Consider the following 15,736-nt stretch of genomic DNA (forward strand, 5'->3'; position numbering starts at 1 on the left):
TTAATCCTCGCAGTATAAGCGATCATGCCTGGGGTCGTATGCAGTCACTATAGAACCTTACCGTCATTTACATTTTAGACTTGTATTGTGCTATTTTAACCAGTTAACTGTCTTTGACGAGTGTACTCGTCATGGAGAAGTTGCAGAATTTTGTGTCATGACGATACTCGTCATGGTAGAAAGTAGTGACCATTGGCTATTTAGACTGTAATTTCTGTGAAAAGCTAATGGTCACTACTTTTTACCATGACGAGTATACTCGTCATGATACAAAGTTCTGAAACTTCTGCGTGACGAGTATACTCGTCATGATACAAAATCCTGAAACTTCTGCACGACGAGTATACTCGTCATGATACAAAATCCTGAAACTTCTCCACGTCGAGTATACTCGTCAAACACAGTTAACTGGTTAATGCTCTTTTTACGAAGAAATGTATATTAACTCTTTAACGATACTCAACGAATATACTCGTCAACGCTATTCTTCAATTCCACACGCAAATAAAGAATTTGAACAATTTGAATTACGCTTTTCTATTCTTACAAAAACAAATTTCAAATAGTCCTTACAGTTTTCCAGTTCCAAGCGAGTAATTCCAAAACAAAAATGAATAATGAAAATGGAAATAAATAAATAAGCTTCATCTAAGTCTACGAACCGATAGACTGGCATTTTTACTTCGGTCTCAAACGATTAACACTAGAATTACCGTGCCAATCAAAATGACTGGTTTCGATTTATTTCGCAATTGCTGATACTTTGAAAGCATCGAATATTCGAAATGATTTTGAAAATAAATAATTTCACTTGAATATTATAATGAATGTCCGAAGAAACTGAAAGTAACCTATTGTTACACTTTTATAAGGATTACATATTAATCGTATTAAATCGGTAGTTATAGTGTTAAACTAAAAATCCACCGTCAAAGGATTACAAAAATTTCAGTGTTTATAGCAATAAGTAATTAATTTTCTCTCGTGACGAGCATACTAGACTGTTGAAGACTAAGCTGAACAATCGAACATTGCGACGCTTGTAAAAAATATAATAGTCACCGGCTCAGGCCGCGAACGTCAAAACTGCCCCGGGAACTCGAGCTGCGGTAACAATGACGTCAAGGGAACGCGTTGTTGAACCCCGAGGCGGATTTCGATATTTCTCCGGTCGAATTCGCGGTTGAATTAGATCGTTTTAACGGGATTCCGGGCAGAGATAACGGGCCGGCTTTTGTAATAACGTTTGCCACGGGCGTGTTAAAGCTCGCGGAAAGTTCGGGGACTTCGGGGGTAGATAGGCGACGCGGGGTTGTAACGCGCGCGTTTATCGGCTGAAGCTATTCCGCAACTTTCGCGCGGGGAGTTTCGTGAAATAAGTTTTCCAGCGCGGACGGCGACGTTCGTTTCACGGCGAGCGTGCTACTTCGCGTTCAATTTCCTGTCTCATCGTTTGCCTATCGAATGACGAGAACAAACGATAAAGTTTACCCGGGCTTCCCGCTCTACCGGCGAGCGGGAAATCTTCACGATGAAAAAAGTAAGAGGTCTGCCACTGTTCATGAGTAGCTCCTTTTATTATTGTTGTTTACGTGTTTTCTTGGCGAATTGAAAAACACATGTACGACGTTCAACGAGAGATACCACTACTGATCCCTTGTGTTAAATGATTTTTATTCTTATGGATTTTTTTAATGAGTTTCAGGAAGCAAACACATTGCGTAGCGGCTAATTTTCAGGAAATTGAAATGGCAATTTTTGCTAAGGTGAACTTATATCACTATACATAGAAAAACTCAGATATATTTTTATGTAATATATTTTAAATAGATAATCAATTCGAATCAAATTTTATATTTTTTTCAATGCTGTAATTAGCGAAGTTGCATAGCTAAATGTCTTTAATGACATTAAATGAGAAATGCTATAACATTTCTTCGATCTTTTATTTTCCTTCTTAGTACAAAATTTGGATGTGTGGAAAATCGAATAATTTTAGGGTAATTTCTTTAAGATTCATTAAAATATTTGATATCATATCTGGTGCAATAGTGGAGCTTACAGAGTTCAAAGGGTTAACACATTGGGTAGCGGCTAATTTTCAGGAGATTGAATTGTGATGGCAATTTTTACTGAGGTCAACTTATATCACTATACATAGAAAAACTCAGATATATTTTTATGTAATATATTTTAAATAGATAATCGATTCGAATCAAATTTTATATTTTTTTCAATGCTGTAATTAAGGATAGTTCGTAACGAAATAACAATGGTGAATATCTGATTACTGAAAATATAAATTTTAAAATCTTATCGATTGAAATATAGTTTCCAAAATAATAGTATATTAATTTAGTGCTTTAGTTGTATAGATATTGCAGTACTAATCGCGAATTCTTCATTAAGTTTCACCAATAGCCAAAATACTTACGAAGGGTACTGTACCTAAAGGATCAACAAAAATAAATCATCGAACGCATGTTTCACGAGTAATGTTTTATTGGATGTATAATTAGAATGTATTATTTACATTGATTCCATTTACCCAGAACGAGTGTCGTCGAGTATTACGCGACGGCGAATTTCCGACGATCCCTTCGAAAATCATATTGAATCCGCCGAATTCCGTCTCGTACATCTTCATTACGATAAAAAAAGCAACGACAACGGTTTACGTTCCTCCAGAAAAAACTATCGGATCACATCGATCATCTTCCCAGATTCACCGACACCGAGAAATCTTTTTTATCAGCGATTCACCTTCCAACCGCGACGAAAATAAAATACAAAGGATTCGCGTTGCGCCCTCGCGCCACTCACCCGTCGCCGGTTCCACGCAGCAATTTACACCCTACATATATGTGCACATATATATATATACGTGCTTGTCGCGTACGTAACGAATATATATGTATATATATTTATATATATACGTATATTTATGTATTTATATATGTATAATGCACGTTACGAGGGAAACGGTTCGCCCATCACGCACACCGAAAGATACTAACGAGTTCCTGTCCCGTCGCGACGGAAAGTAGGACAGAAAGAGGAAGGAACTTCCGTTCGCGCGAGCATCGCGGCGCGACTCTCTCCTAACGGAAGTCCAACGCGTACATTGTATCTTACACGGTCGAGTCCTACATCAATTCCACGACGAACTATCATCGGTCCAGCCGCTGTCGCGCGGTTCTCATTTCGCGCAGAAAATCGTCCCACGCGATCAGTGAATCCATCATCGATCATCGGACCAGCGTCCACGGTTCCCGACCAGTCTTACCAACGTCGTAACGCACACGGAGTTCGTTCGGCCGCCGTAGTTACAACGATATCTCGAGTCGGAGGCTCGAACGACTCGATGTTCTCGCGTTTCAACTCGACACGCGCACGCACACGTTTAAGCTGACGCACACTCGGTACACGTACACTGTTCGTTCGCGTTGGGTTCGCCTCCCGACGAAGCAACCTTGTCCCCGATCGCAGTTCGAATCTGCGCGACGAGCGGCCGTCGGTCGCGACGTCGATCGTTCGAGTCGCCACGTCGGAAGACGGTGGACCCGGGCTGCGGTGGCTCGGCCACGGCTAACGGCAGCCACTCCCGCAACTCGGCCGGTGATTCACGTCGGGTAAAGGCTGGTGAAACTCGGTATCCTCCAGCTGACGGCCGCCAGGAAGGACACCAGAAAGTTGCTCGCCAAAATTGCGGGGCTGAGGTTCCTTCTGTCGCCCCCGTGCATCGCCGCCGGCTTCTCCTCCTCTGCAACCAGATTAGAAACTCCGACTTTACAACCGAAAGGGGAAGCTGCCTGCACGCGCTGCTGGCCGCGAAGAATACCGCGAGCTCTCGGGGAAAGGAAAGAAATGCGTTGCAGGGTTCGCTGTGCTTTAACCCTCCGGGAGAACTCGTCGAGTATTTAGAATCTTAAGCGGGAGAAACTGAATTATATGAAGTTTTATGTTAGGGAAAAATTAACTGTGTATTTGTGTATTGTAGTATTCGAGAAGTTGGATACTTGGACTGGGAGACTATGTTAATATTTGGTTTAATTCAGTGAAATTATAACGGTTGATATTAAATTTACTATATTATTGATAAATATTCTAGAATGCTTTAATACATGAAATATTGTTATAAATTAGCTGTTTCTTCATTTGTAAATGATTTCTCTTTACCTTAATGGCAAAAGACGTTAATGTTTTATTAGGAAATAATGGATATTTTTAGTAGAGAAACTTTCGAGTGAAGGAGGTTATATTATTTGCAACTACGTATTCTAGGTCGGAAATATTAATGTCGCAAAAATGAAGACATTCGCCTTGAAATAGTTGAACCTCAACCAGCTGGACGCTTCGAGACTTAGTTAGACCGCAAAGCTAGAAACCCAACTGGTCTCTTTTTGCTTCCTGTCCCCCTTCCGTCGCAACGGGAGATTTTCGCAGTCCGATCACGCGCGTGACGATCTCGGGCTAGCAAGAGAAGCTCGACTAAGCTTGTCGTGCTCCACGCTCCACGGGATATCTATTAAAGCTTTGATATATTGGCAGCTTGTTCCGGGGGTCGGTGGCTTTGCTCTTTCTTTTGGTAATGCGTGCCACAGCATCGCAGGACGTCGTTGTCGGACAGCGGAACTTTACGCCAATTCGTTCGACACTGTTGATTGAAATCACTAAATCTAGAAATTCGATCGTCTCGGGGTGGTCTAGGCAAATTGGGAAAAAATACAACAACACTCGAGTCTAGTGAATTCTTCATTTTATCTTGTTTATATTCTGCGAAGCTATTAAGTTTATACAGACTTGGGAATTTTGAATCTAGTTCGTAACGAATTTGAAGCTTGTATTTCTTGAAAATTGTTTGGTGATAAGTAAAATCGAAAATTTATAATTTTCTTTAAGTTACTACTATACTTTACTCAGTTTTCAATATCATGGACACATAAAATTCACAGGTTAGTTGTAACGATCAGTATCATGACACTTTCAGCAAAGAAATACAGAAAGGAGTCAAAGATTAGAAATGGCAACAGTTATAATATTTTATTAAATCCAACGACTCGTCTTTACAAAATGGAAGTAACCTTGAAAAAAAATTGCCTCGACTTCATACGCCATGCGTTACAATTTCCTACAGACGCACTCAAAAGTTATTCAATTTTCAATATAGAAAACGTAGAGCGTCTGAAACATGTGAACACGTTAATTATGCAAGTAACATGTAAATAGTGCAGAATCATCTATAGTTGGGCAGGTAGCGTAGCAACGTGCGTGTCTAAATAAGTGGTACATGTCAAGGTCTATCAGATTAGCAGCGCGGGATCGTGCCTGATCAGACGTGTAACATAGTACGTGTTTGCTCGAGCAAATAGTATAGATTGACTTGTCACTAGTCACGTGCGACATATTAGTCAAGGATTAAGCGACCGCTGTAGCGACATCTGTACCCGCGTAAGTAGCAGAGATCCGTCTTTGATCGAGCACGTACTACAAGGTCATCCCCGGTCGAGGAACGAATATCGGCCCGTCCGCGGTGAACCGAGCGACACAATAAAGCTTTTAATCACGCGAGTAGCGTATCACGATCGCGATCCCATCTGGAATACATTACTTTCCAGCCTTGGAGATTATTAATCGTTCCCGAGGGAAAGGAATGACATAAATGGTGCATTTATGAACAGCATTGCCGCGCTTGTCGCGCAACCGGAAGAAAGGCGATTCTTCATGGAAAATTTAGCGGCGAGAACTCTTTGCTCTGTCGTAAAGTACTCGATCGAACGAGGGTAGCAACCGTGATTTATGTATTAGACGTAGCGCATGTTTTCGGTATCGATGTAAGACGTACCGTACAGGTGTTCCACATTACAAGAATGAAATATTAATGCCGAAAGAGAATATCTTCATCTTCCCGCGAAATGAGACACGAGAAACACGAACTACGGTTGAAGCTAACGTCCTTTCCTCTTCAGTTGCTGGAGAATTTCCCGAGTTTTATTTCTATCATTCTGCGTTAAGGATCGTTCTAATATTTCAGCACGCTGTTTACGCAGTGTTTTAATAATTCACACATATTCTGGGACAAGCGTTGTATTACTTCTTTAAAGAAACAAGAACGTCATCGAATTAATATCTCCTACTATCTCCGACTTTTCTCTTATTCCCTGAACCGACACAATTTTCTGCAAATTTTCACAGAAACTACCATCGACAATCGATAATACTACTAATCCCGCCTAAATTAACAAACCGTAGAAATTTGAAGCTTTCTCTGAGATGTAACGTTAGAGTCAATCTACCAGTTCTCGTTTCGTATGCGTCGATACTAGAGAACAGTGAATATTCCCGCATCGATTTATCTCACCTTCGATCACGTGAACGACCACGTACGACGACTTCGCGTTGCTCGGCTCGCACGTGTAGTTCCCGCCGTGCGCCGGTTTCGTCTTGTTGACCATTAGGATCGATCCGTTCTTCGTTAGGTCGACTTTCACGCCCGGCTCCTCGTCGTAATTGATCATGCGACCCTGACGATACCAGAAGACGTATTGCGGCGACTCGGCGGCCGCCATCAGGTGACACTCGAGCCGAAGGCTAGAGCCCTGCTTCACATGCAGATCAGGCGCCCCAGGTATCACCGAGTACGCCTCGGTGATTTTCAAACGAACGAAATTCCGTTGCACCGGATACGACGTAATCTGCAATACCAACGAATCCGGTTAGTGCTCTCGGGTCTGGCGTGAATGACGAGCCGCTCGTATTTGATTCATGATATATTCATTGCTTTCAACGTAATTTAACGTCATTACCGCTGGAATTATTTCGTGCGATGTATATGCGGCGTCATTAATCAAATGAGCACGGCGGGACAGTCATTCATCAGACAAGTAATTTCAGTCACTTTTCAATTGAGCTAGTAGTGCTAGACCGTCATAAATCAGAAATGCGCCTCGAGTCGACGAAAGAGTATGAATCCGTCTTTCGAGTGTGATCTATGTTTAAGCCGTTTAAAAAGCCCTGCGTTGTTTATTACTAGATTTCCGAACATTTACAGTTTACTATATCGCTTTTAGAGAAATTATTTTAGAGATATTCCTTCGTTTAGATTTTGGAAATTAGAGGTTTGAACGTGTCCGATTAGGATATATTGCATCAAATCAAAGTCGACCCAAACATTTAGTAAATAATATTTACTTATTAACGAAAGTCAATACTAGACCAATTGACTCGTTCCGTAAATCTAGTGCTAATCATTGCAAGGAATTAACCAGTGATAACTCACACGTTCCAATTAATTGCAAATTGCGAATTGCAATGTCTAGGATCGACATAATACCAACGAAAAGAATATAAACATCAAAAATATAGTTCGTAGACAACATAGTAACGCAAGAATTGCGACACTGAATAGTTAATAATCGTTTCCACTTATCTTTCCTACGAAAGAATAACTCACTCATGAAACATGCAATATCCTCCCGGCAACCAACGTGTTGAAATAAAGCCGAAATATCAACAATGAATTTCACTGCACCCAGTTACAACCTAATCCAAGGTGGAGCGCAAAATATTGGACAAATTCTCGATAGAATGTCAGAATGTTACACGAGCCCGGGTTTAACGTCCGGCGGATAACATTTAACGCGACGGACGCTAAGGTTAAACAGACCCGCGAACATTCTCGACTTGGCGCGGCTATTGTTACGTGCCGGCCATTTTGCGGCTGACATTTCGGCTGATATTTCCTTTCACTGTCGGCGGAGGCAACGCGCGGTTCGGTCTAATGTATTACGAGCCGAAGTAATTAAACGGCTGCCGGCCGATGTAATGCCGGGCGAACATTTTATACGGGCGCCGCGTCGGTATCTCGTTACGTGTTCATTTTGTTTCCTCCTATTGTCCACGCAGAAAAGAAATGCTTCATAAAAGTCAGTACAAAATTGGGTCGTAAATTTCGAATACGAGCCGCGCTTTTACGGCCGAGTGAATGATATGCGCGGCGTAACGTTGCCGGCGCGCACGCGGATGCGCCATCCCGGCCGAAGGAAACGCGGCTTTTATTACACGCGCGCTCGCGGATCTCGCTGCGAATGCATACCTGACACTCGTATATGCCTGCATCTTGAACGGTAACCGCCCGTATCTGCAGCGCCCACTCCGAGCTCGAATGGATCGCGTGGAATCGATCGTCGATCGAGTGGGTGCTGGTGCCAACGGTTAGCAGCTGCTTGTCCTTCTGGTTCACCCATGTGATCTGTAATATCAGGCAAACGAACATCGAAATTAGACGATAACGTTTGATCAATTAATTGTGACTTATCAATATTGTTTTGATGAAGTCTGAGGTAAGTTTGATATAGATTTTATAATTATAGTTTTCGATAGAATGATGATTTAAGACATAATAATAATTAAATTATTGTGAGGTATTCGATAGAAGTTTTTAATATTTATTGCTTTGTTTTTTACATGGGTATGTAGAGGGTTAGATATTCATACAGATATTTACAATAAATAATTGAATATCAGGTTTATTAATGGAATTCTTTCGTGGTGTATGTTTTGTTTTAAAAGAATTATTATTGGAAAATAAAGCATTTTTAATACACACTTCGAACCGTGCTTTCGGATTCCAACCCTTTTGTACCAACGCCGAACGCAGGTTCTTTATTGACAGTACAATTGTTGCTCCGATGAAAGGAATATAAGAAATCATATGAACAAGAATATATATAGGTATATGTAGGTATCATGGGGTCACCATCGACATGTGTATTCTATAGAAAATGTTATTAAAAACAAAAGGAAAACGTTGAAAGAATGAACGAATATTCGTTGAATGGAAGAAGAGCACTGTATACATTCTATTATTTTGCTTTTTCATTCAACCCAGGAAAACATTGTGAGAAAGGGAATAAATCGTTTGTGAATTTGAGAACAAAAACTGTAAGCAATAAATATCCTGTTCCGATTAACAAAAGTAAGAGTTCACGGATAATTAATTTCTCAAGAATATTTTACAACGAAGAAGTGGGTTCTCAGTAATGCGAATGGCGGTTGTTGCAATTAATTCGATGAGTATAGCTGAAGTTTCAGTTAATTAGAAGTTGCGTACAGCTCCGGTAATCTATTTCAACGATCTCCCTTATAAGACACAGAGGAAATTATTTATAGCCGAAAACGAGTCGCGATTGAGACAGGTGTTAAAAGCATTTGGGCCATTTACGGTAACGATGTATAGGAAACAGCGTGTATCATATCAGCCAATGGCAGAGGGGGAGTAAGCCACGCTTGCATCCAATATCAATTACCAAGGCCATTAGTGCACCCTAATTTCGGGCCAATTTTCATTCCTGACCGTAGTGACCACGAAACTTTACTCAATTTGTCCGATACCCGTCGGTTCACTGTTCTCCCTGACCAACACACTTAAAAACACCGCCGTCATTGTTCGATGTAACGAACAAGAAACTTCGCAGAAACTCTACACAAAGGAATAATGAAACTCCGTATCACATACTTAACAAGTAATATTGCGAGAGGACAAATTCATGAGAACGTCAGATTTATTGAAAATGGTTAGAGGTTCCTTAGAATCTTTATCCCATGATTTACACATTAGAACAAAAGGCGAAATGCGTTTGTAATAGATTCTCATAGACGCCAAGCTATGAAAATATTTTACTATATTTTCCCAGTTTATCTTAGTTATACACTCGTCTAATTTCAATACCAAATTTCGTAAACTACACGTAAGAAATATTATCCCAAGTCAATATTATCTCTACTTAAATCATCACTAATATCAGCGGAAAACAATTTCAGTGATCGGATCGTCATTGGGTGCACTGTTAGCGCATGCCTCAGCCATGAAATGAAACACTCGCTCGTCCCGGAGCAACGAAGGAAATTAACATTCGCGCGAGCAGCGTGCTCTCCGACTAGCTGACTTCAACATCTTCCCGACCACTCGAAGGCAAGATAATTGACGTACCAATCACATCTAGACGAGACTCCAATCAATCAATCCATTCTTGGTGCGCGGCTCTCTCGCGTTGACCTGTTTTAACGGCCATCCCTGCGCTCTAATTGCTACGATTCCATCCAGCAATGGGTCTGAAGGAAACCAGTTACCGAGGATATGACACTCGAGAATCCACCCAGCAACGTAATCCCTAGGATGTTTCCTATAATCCGCGAATCCACGCGAAAAGGACCCATCTCCCGGCGTCGTCGTGTAACAGCGAATCCAATATTTCGACCGAGCGTTCGCGTCTGCGTGTGTGTTCGTACGTGTGCGAGCCTCGGCGACCGACGAGCAACCGTCTCGGAGCGCGTCGAGATATCGAGGGGCTTCGAGGGTTTTCCTTGATCAGCAAGAAGCTAACCGCGAACTTTGCCCCTGTCCCGCCGGATACATCCGACACGGAACCGGAAAGACAAAGACGAACTCTCGACGTTTAACCTGATCACTTCGACGGCGAGCCGGATTATTTGCGAATTCCACGCGAAGGATATTCTTCGTCCCTGTTTGTCTCGAGAAGTTTGGGGAAAGAGTTAGAGGAATGTTTGTCGTAGTGCTCGTGGAAAGGAGAATAGGGGATGATACTGTAGGATAAGGAAATGATGTGTGATAAGAAGAAATGATAAGAGGTTAGAAAATTAGAACAGATAATAGATTGGATGAATGAAGAGACAATGATAAGGGGAATGAAGTGTAACAATAGAGAGATAAAATGAGAGATCAGAAGGGAGCGGTTAATAATTAGTAACTTATTTAACAAGTTTTAGTGTTACAATTTATTATTCCTTATTAAAGAACTGTTAATTTGTGGAAACTCTTTATGAGTTTTTGCCTTACTAGAGGGTTACGTGTGAATGACCAAAAATCAATGCCCACAATTCTATTCAGTAGCATGTTAATCGCAATCACAGTCGTAGTTCGTCGAAACGAAGACGTCAAGAATCCAACAAGGGGTATAAGTCATTGGTGATATAAATAGTGGAGAGCGGCATGTAGACACGCAAGAAGTAGGGTGCTTTCTAGAGGCTAGTAGTATGGAACAGTGTACAAAGCGACGCGTGTAGGTCAGTTGGTTGTCAGACGAGTAGTTTAACATTGATTCTAATCAGGCAAGTAACATACGGTGGTTAGTAGTAAGACAATTAGAAAATATAGTCATTGCCTTGAATAAAATCTGCAGATAGCTACCGCAGGCACAGTAATCGGTAAAGTAACAATTTCTCGTTGAGTAAAAAGTAATACTTAACATCTGTCTTTACGAGCAGCCGTTCAGTCTAAGATTACTTAACGTCTGCTAAGACACTTTTCATTCATCTATCAAATATCATCCGTCAACTCACAGTCAAATAATTCTAAGGATTCATTTGGTCAATAATAATTTATTTCGTCTTGAACACAAAGATCGTCTCGATACGAACGCTCATCAACTGCCGTTGCACCTTCTTTTCATTCTTTTTCGTCGTTCGTTCGAAAACAACGCAGCATCGCAGAGCAGTCTCCCTCCTCGAATATACACACACACAAACATCCTTAACACGTTGAATGCCGCACGATTTCATAGAAAAAAAATACACAAAGTGAAAAATATAGTATTAAATCATTTGATTGAATTGCATCATGATTATTACACGTTCATCTGGTTGAATGTCATCGAATTAGGTAGTATTATTTACAATGTAGAAATGTTTTCAAATAATCATCGTTTAATTGAGTGAACTACATTCGACTTTCTTGAAGGTCACCAGTGACCCATGGCATTCGACGCGTTAAAACACGCACGTTGCGCATTTTCCTACACAATAAAAATCCCACCGTAGTCGTTCAGATTGAACCAAACAAATCGAACTCCTTTAAAACCTGATTACCGAGTAGCCCGTGAAAGCCATCCCGGAGGAGATCGCGGCTGATACTCGGATCGATGGAAGCTCCCGGCGAAATGCAAATCGCGTGCCGCGCTAAAACGCCGACTTCATTACGCGTCCCCTAATTCCCTTTGACATTGTTTCAAGCCATCGGTCTTCTTAGACCTGGAATCGGGCGAACGGTGTTCCAGGGAATTCCCCGGGGAAGCTATTAAAGCGCGCGCGTCGCTAGAAAGACTGCGCGGGGGCGGGGGGAGGAAGGAGGAGGAGGCAGTAGTACCGGTGCCCACGGAGCGAGCGTACGTGCGACGAACGCAGATGTGGATCGAGCACACAAACCAGCCGACGCTTTTCAAGGGGAGTCTCACCAACACCAGCCGGAAGCTTAATTGGAAACGGCTATCCGCAGCATCCACTAACTTCGCCGCTGCCGTACCCCCCCGCCCGGGCGGCCCCCATTCTTAATCTCTCGGATGGGAATTGCCGTGAACTGCGGAGGATGTCTTCCCTTCCCGCGATCAGGGGATAACGTTATGGTCGTGTTTCGTATCTTGTCGAGATCTTAACAAACTAGTTCGGGGAGCTAAGTGCCCGTTCGACGAGGCCATTATGCTCCGTGGAACGTCGCTGGAACGCCGCTGCCGCCTGACTTATGCTTCCTTATTATGGAAATCCGCGGCACGCCGGAGCCCGCCACTTTGTAAAGTTGAATCCTGTAATCAAGTGCCTGTACGAGGCCTTCTTTAGAGACTTTCCGCGGTAATGATAATTAGCGGAGAGGAGATTTTTATGGGCGCTCGCGTCGGTGAGGTTAGGACCTCCGGGATGGTGAGAATGGATTAGGGGTTTACGGTTTTGGAATTAGAACGTGTTCCTGTAATCTATTAGTTACTTGTGTTGTATTCTTTATTATTCATTTATTTTGTATACTTCACAATTTCGTTTCTTGCAATTCACATCTGTTCTCTAAGTTTCTTTCGAGTTCAAATCAAGTTTAAGAAATATTCAGCTTATCCTAAAAAGAAATCAAATATTCACAGCCTTCTGTTAACACTAAACGTACCGGGAACTGGTCAAATGACCGGCTTTAAAATTCTGTTTCCTCTTGTTCATTTAATTTTATATCAGTTCATATATGTATTGATTAATTAGTTTTCCAATTTTCACCATTCCTTGTTTCTGTTTCCACTAAAAAAATTGATTCGAAAACTAATTGGAATCTAATTGAAATCTAATCGATTTAACTATATTTTATACCTAGTTATTTATAGAAGTCACGGCAGGAAAAGTGAAAAATTTTTGTCTCTCCAAATCGAAACTTGCCCATATACTTTCTCCCGCGATTCCTCGGCGAAACTTACAAGACTGCAGTCACTATCCAATGCACTTGCATCTTCGATTTCGGCCCATTCGCTTGGGACAAGAATCGCGCAACTTCCCGCCGTAATCTCTCGGTTCAACGTGTCAGCGACTCCCTCGTCGCAAGTTGGCAACAGTTCCGCCAGTTTCTCGTGTGCACAAGGCGAGAGTCGTGAGAACGGAAAGACGCGGAATAATCGAAAGACTGACGGTTCCGCCGATCCGAGGAGCCAGCGGCTCTAATATCCTTGCCGGCCCTCCGCGCTGCCCTAACCTCTGCCCTCAAACCTTTGAGGAAGCCTCGAAATTACGATGATCGTAATAGGAGAGGCGCGTAGCCGGGCATCGGGTTCGTGAGCGCGCGATTTCTCAGCGTTCGTCGAGAAAACTTTCCTCATTACCGGAATACTTTCGGAACCGTTCTCCTGATAACCGGATGAACTTTCGATGTTCCTCGGGCAAATTATGTGGCCCGCGCATCGGCCCGCGATCGTAATTGTTTCAACGTAATTGGATAGCGGTTTTATTTCACGCCCTAGCCGAGGCTCGCCGTATTAAACCATCCGAGACCCATTTTACCCGTGAACCGTTCGGATGAAGCACGACCGGTCGTATAAACGATTATATCGACGAACACGCAATTTATTTATTCGCGGTGGACCGGTTTTGATTACCTTGGTAAACAACTAAAAACGTTGGCCTTGGTTCCGCCGCGAGAACGAGCGGCTCCGGGTATGACACAATTCGGAGATTAAAGATCAGCGTTGTTTTATCAATTTTCTTGAAAATACTGGTGAAATGTTTTTCTTCCCGGTCGGTTTTATTCTTTCGATTAAAAGGAGATCCTGTATGTTGTTTGCACAGTGAATACGGACGATGATAATACTAATGAATTCACGAGGAGGTAGAATAAAATCTCCAAGCGCAGCTCAGGCGATTAAGATTGTAGCCGGAGAATCGGAGTGAAAGCAAGCGATTACAGCCGCGAATAGTACGTCTGACTCTTCTGTCAAGGTAGGTTTAATCTCCCAAAGTGCTTATTGTGCGCGAAGTTTAATGAGGTCAGGTTAATAAGTATTTGTCGAAGAGTATCCCTCGGCAGCGATTTCCCTGGCACAGTGCTCCGAGCGAAACCTTCTTCTTCTTCTCCTTAGTACGCTCTCCTTGTTCCTTTTCCAGTTTATCGAGGGTCGCTTTATTAACCAGTATTTTCCGTGGTTTTGAAGATTCTCCAGTTGCCCGTTTAACCAGTCAACGGTGTTTGACGAGTATACTCGTCACGGAGAAGTTGCAGGATCTTGTGTCATGACGAGTATACTCGTCATGGAGACGTTGCAGGATCTTGTGTCATGACGAGTATACTCGTCATGGTAAAAAGTAGTGACCATTGGCTTTTCACAGAAATTACAATTTAAATAGCCAATGGTCACTACTTGTTGCCATGACGAGTATACTCGTCAAACACGGTTAACTGGTTAACAGCGCTACGTTAATATGGCATTGAACCATCGTCGACACGTACACGACTATCGTTCACGATTTGACTATGCACGAGACTATATTCCCAACAATCGCCTATTTCACTGAGACGTTTACAATTAATACATTAGGCATACTCGGAGGAAAACCAGTTTCTAACGTAAGAGAATTTCACTGTTCTCTTTTCTATAATTATCGAAGCGACACTGTACTTTCGAAAATGATCATCCCCATCGAATGTCCGAGAGAAATGCCATGAAGACAGACAATAGAAAAAGAGAAAATATTATTAAAGCACAATGAAACTTACGATAGGCGTCAGTAGAACAATCGAGTCGCCAACGAATCGATGAACAGTGTCGGTGCAGTATTTCGCAACTTTCTCTCGTTGTTTTCCGCCATTCCCTTCCCCGCTCGCTGATGCAGCGTTATCAACGTAAAATGTCAGTGACACGACACGCCGGAAAGTCGCAACGCCGACAAAAAGTCGTTCGGCCGCATCGGACCTTAATTGTTTAATTGCCGGGCCCTGGCGCGGCCGAAATGAGAAACGGCGCGGCGGATAACGCGACCGGTGCGCAACTGCCCGCCGTGTTTCTCTTATCGGACGACAACGCCGCGGTTCGGATTACGCTGACAGCGGAAAATGCGAAGGCGGCGTAACGACGGCCGACAGTTATGATCTTCGCGGCACACGGTTCAGCACTTAGCATGTGATTTAACAGCATTGACGTCGCGTCCAACCCCGGTCCCGCGGTTTCCCGTAAATCGGCCGCATTAGCTGTACGCTGAATAAGTAACGACAGATTTATGACGCGATAAAAGTTCGCGTCAACCTCGCCGGAACGAGTCACCTCTCTCTCGACCGTTCACAATGCATTTGCAAGATTATTCTTTCATTCCGCGGATCGCTCTTCCCGGTCTAGCCCGCAGGTGTTTCACGCGTGTTAGGATTTTCATCTGGCGCGCCTTAACCGATGCTCTCGGATCATCCGTTTAAGCCGAGAGGAACTCG

General features: G+C 42.7%; 1 protein-coding gene across 1 annotated transcript in view; it reads right to left on the reverse strand.

Annotated features, from left to right (window-relative positions):
* Window positions 1-2,480: 2,480 nt before the first annotated feature.
* LOC116429202 (zwei Ig domain protein zig-8) overlaps window positions 2,481-15,736 on the reverse strand; it is a 101,919-nt gene continuing 88,663 nt past the window's right edge. The window contains exons 4-6 of the mRNA XM_031981870.2: window positions 8,096-8,251; window positions 6,362-6,695; window positions 2,481-3,763 (exon numbers count right to left, since the gene is read on the reverse strand). Coding sequence (XP_031837730.1) covers window positions 3,624-3,763; window positions 6,362-6,695; window positions 8,096-8,251 — 630 coding nt within the window. The 3' untranslated portion in view covers window positions 2,481-3,623. The remainder of the gene's footprint in view (window positions 3,764-6,361; window positions 6,696-8,095; window positions 8,252-15,736) is intronic.

Source organism: Nomia melanderi, chromosome 3 (genome assembly GCF_051020985.1).
Source record: "Nomia melanderi isolate GNS246 chromosome 3, iyNomMela1, whole genome shotgun sequence".
NCBI classification, from domain to species: Eukaryota; Metazoa; Arthropoda; class Insecta; order Hymenoptera; family Halictidae; genus Nomia; species Nomia melanderi.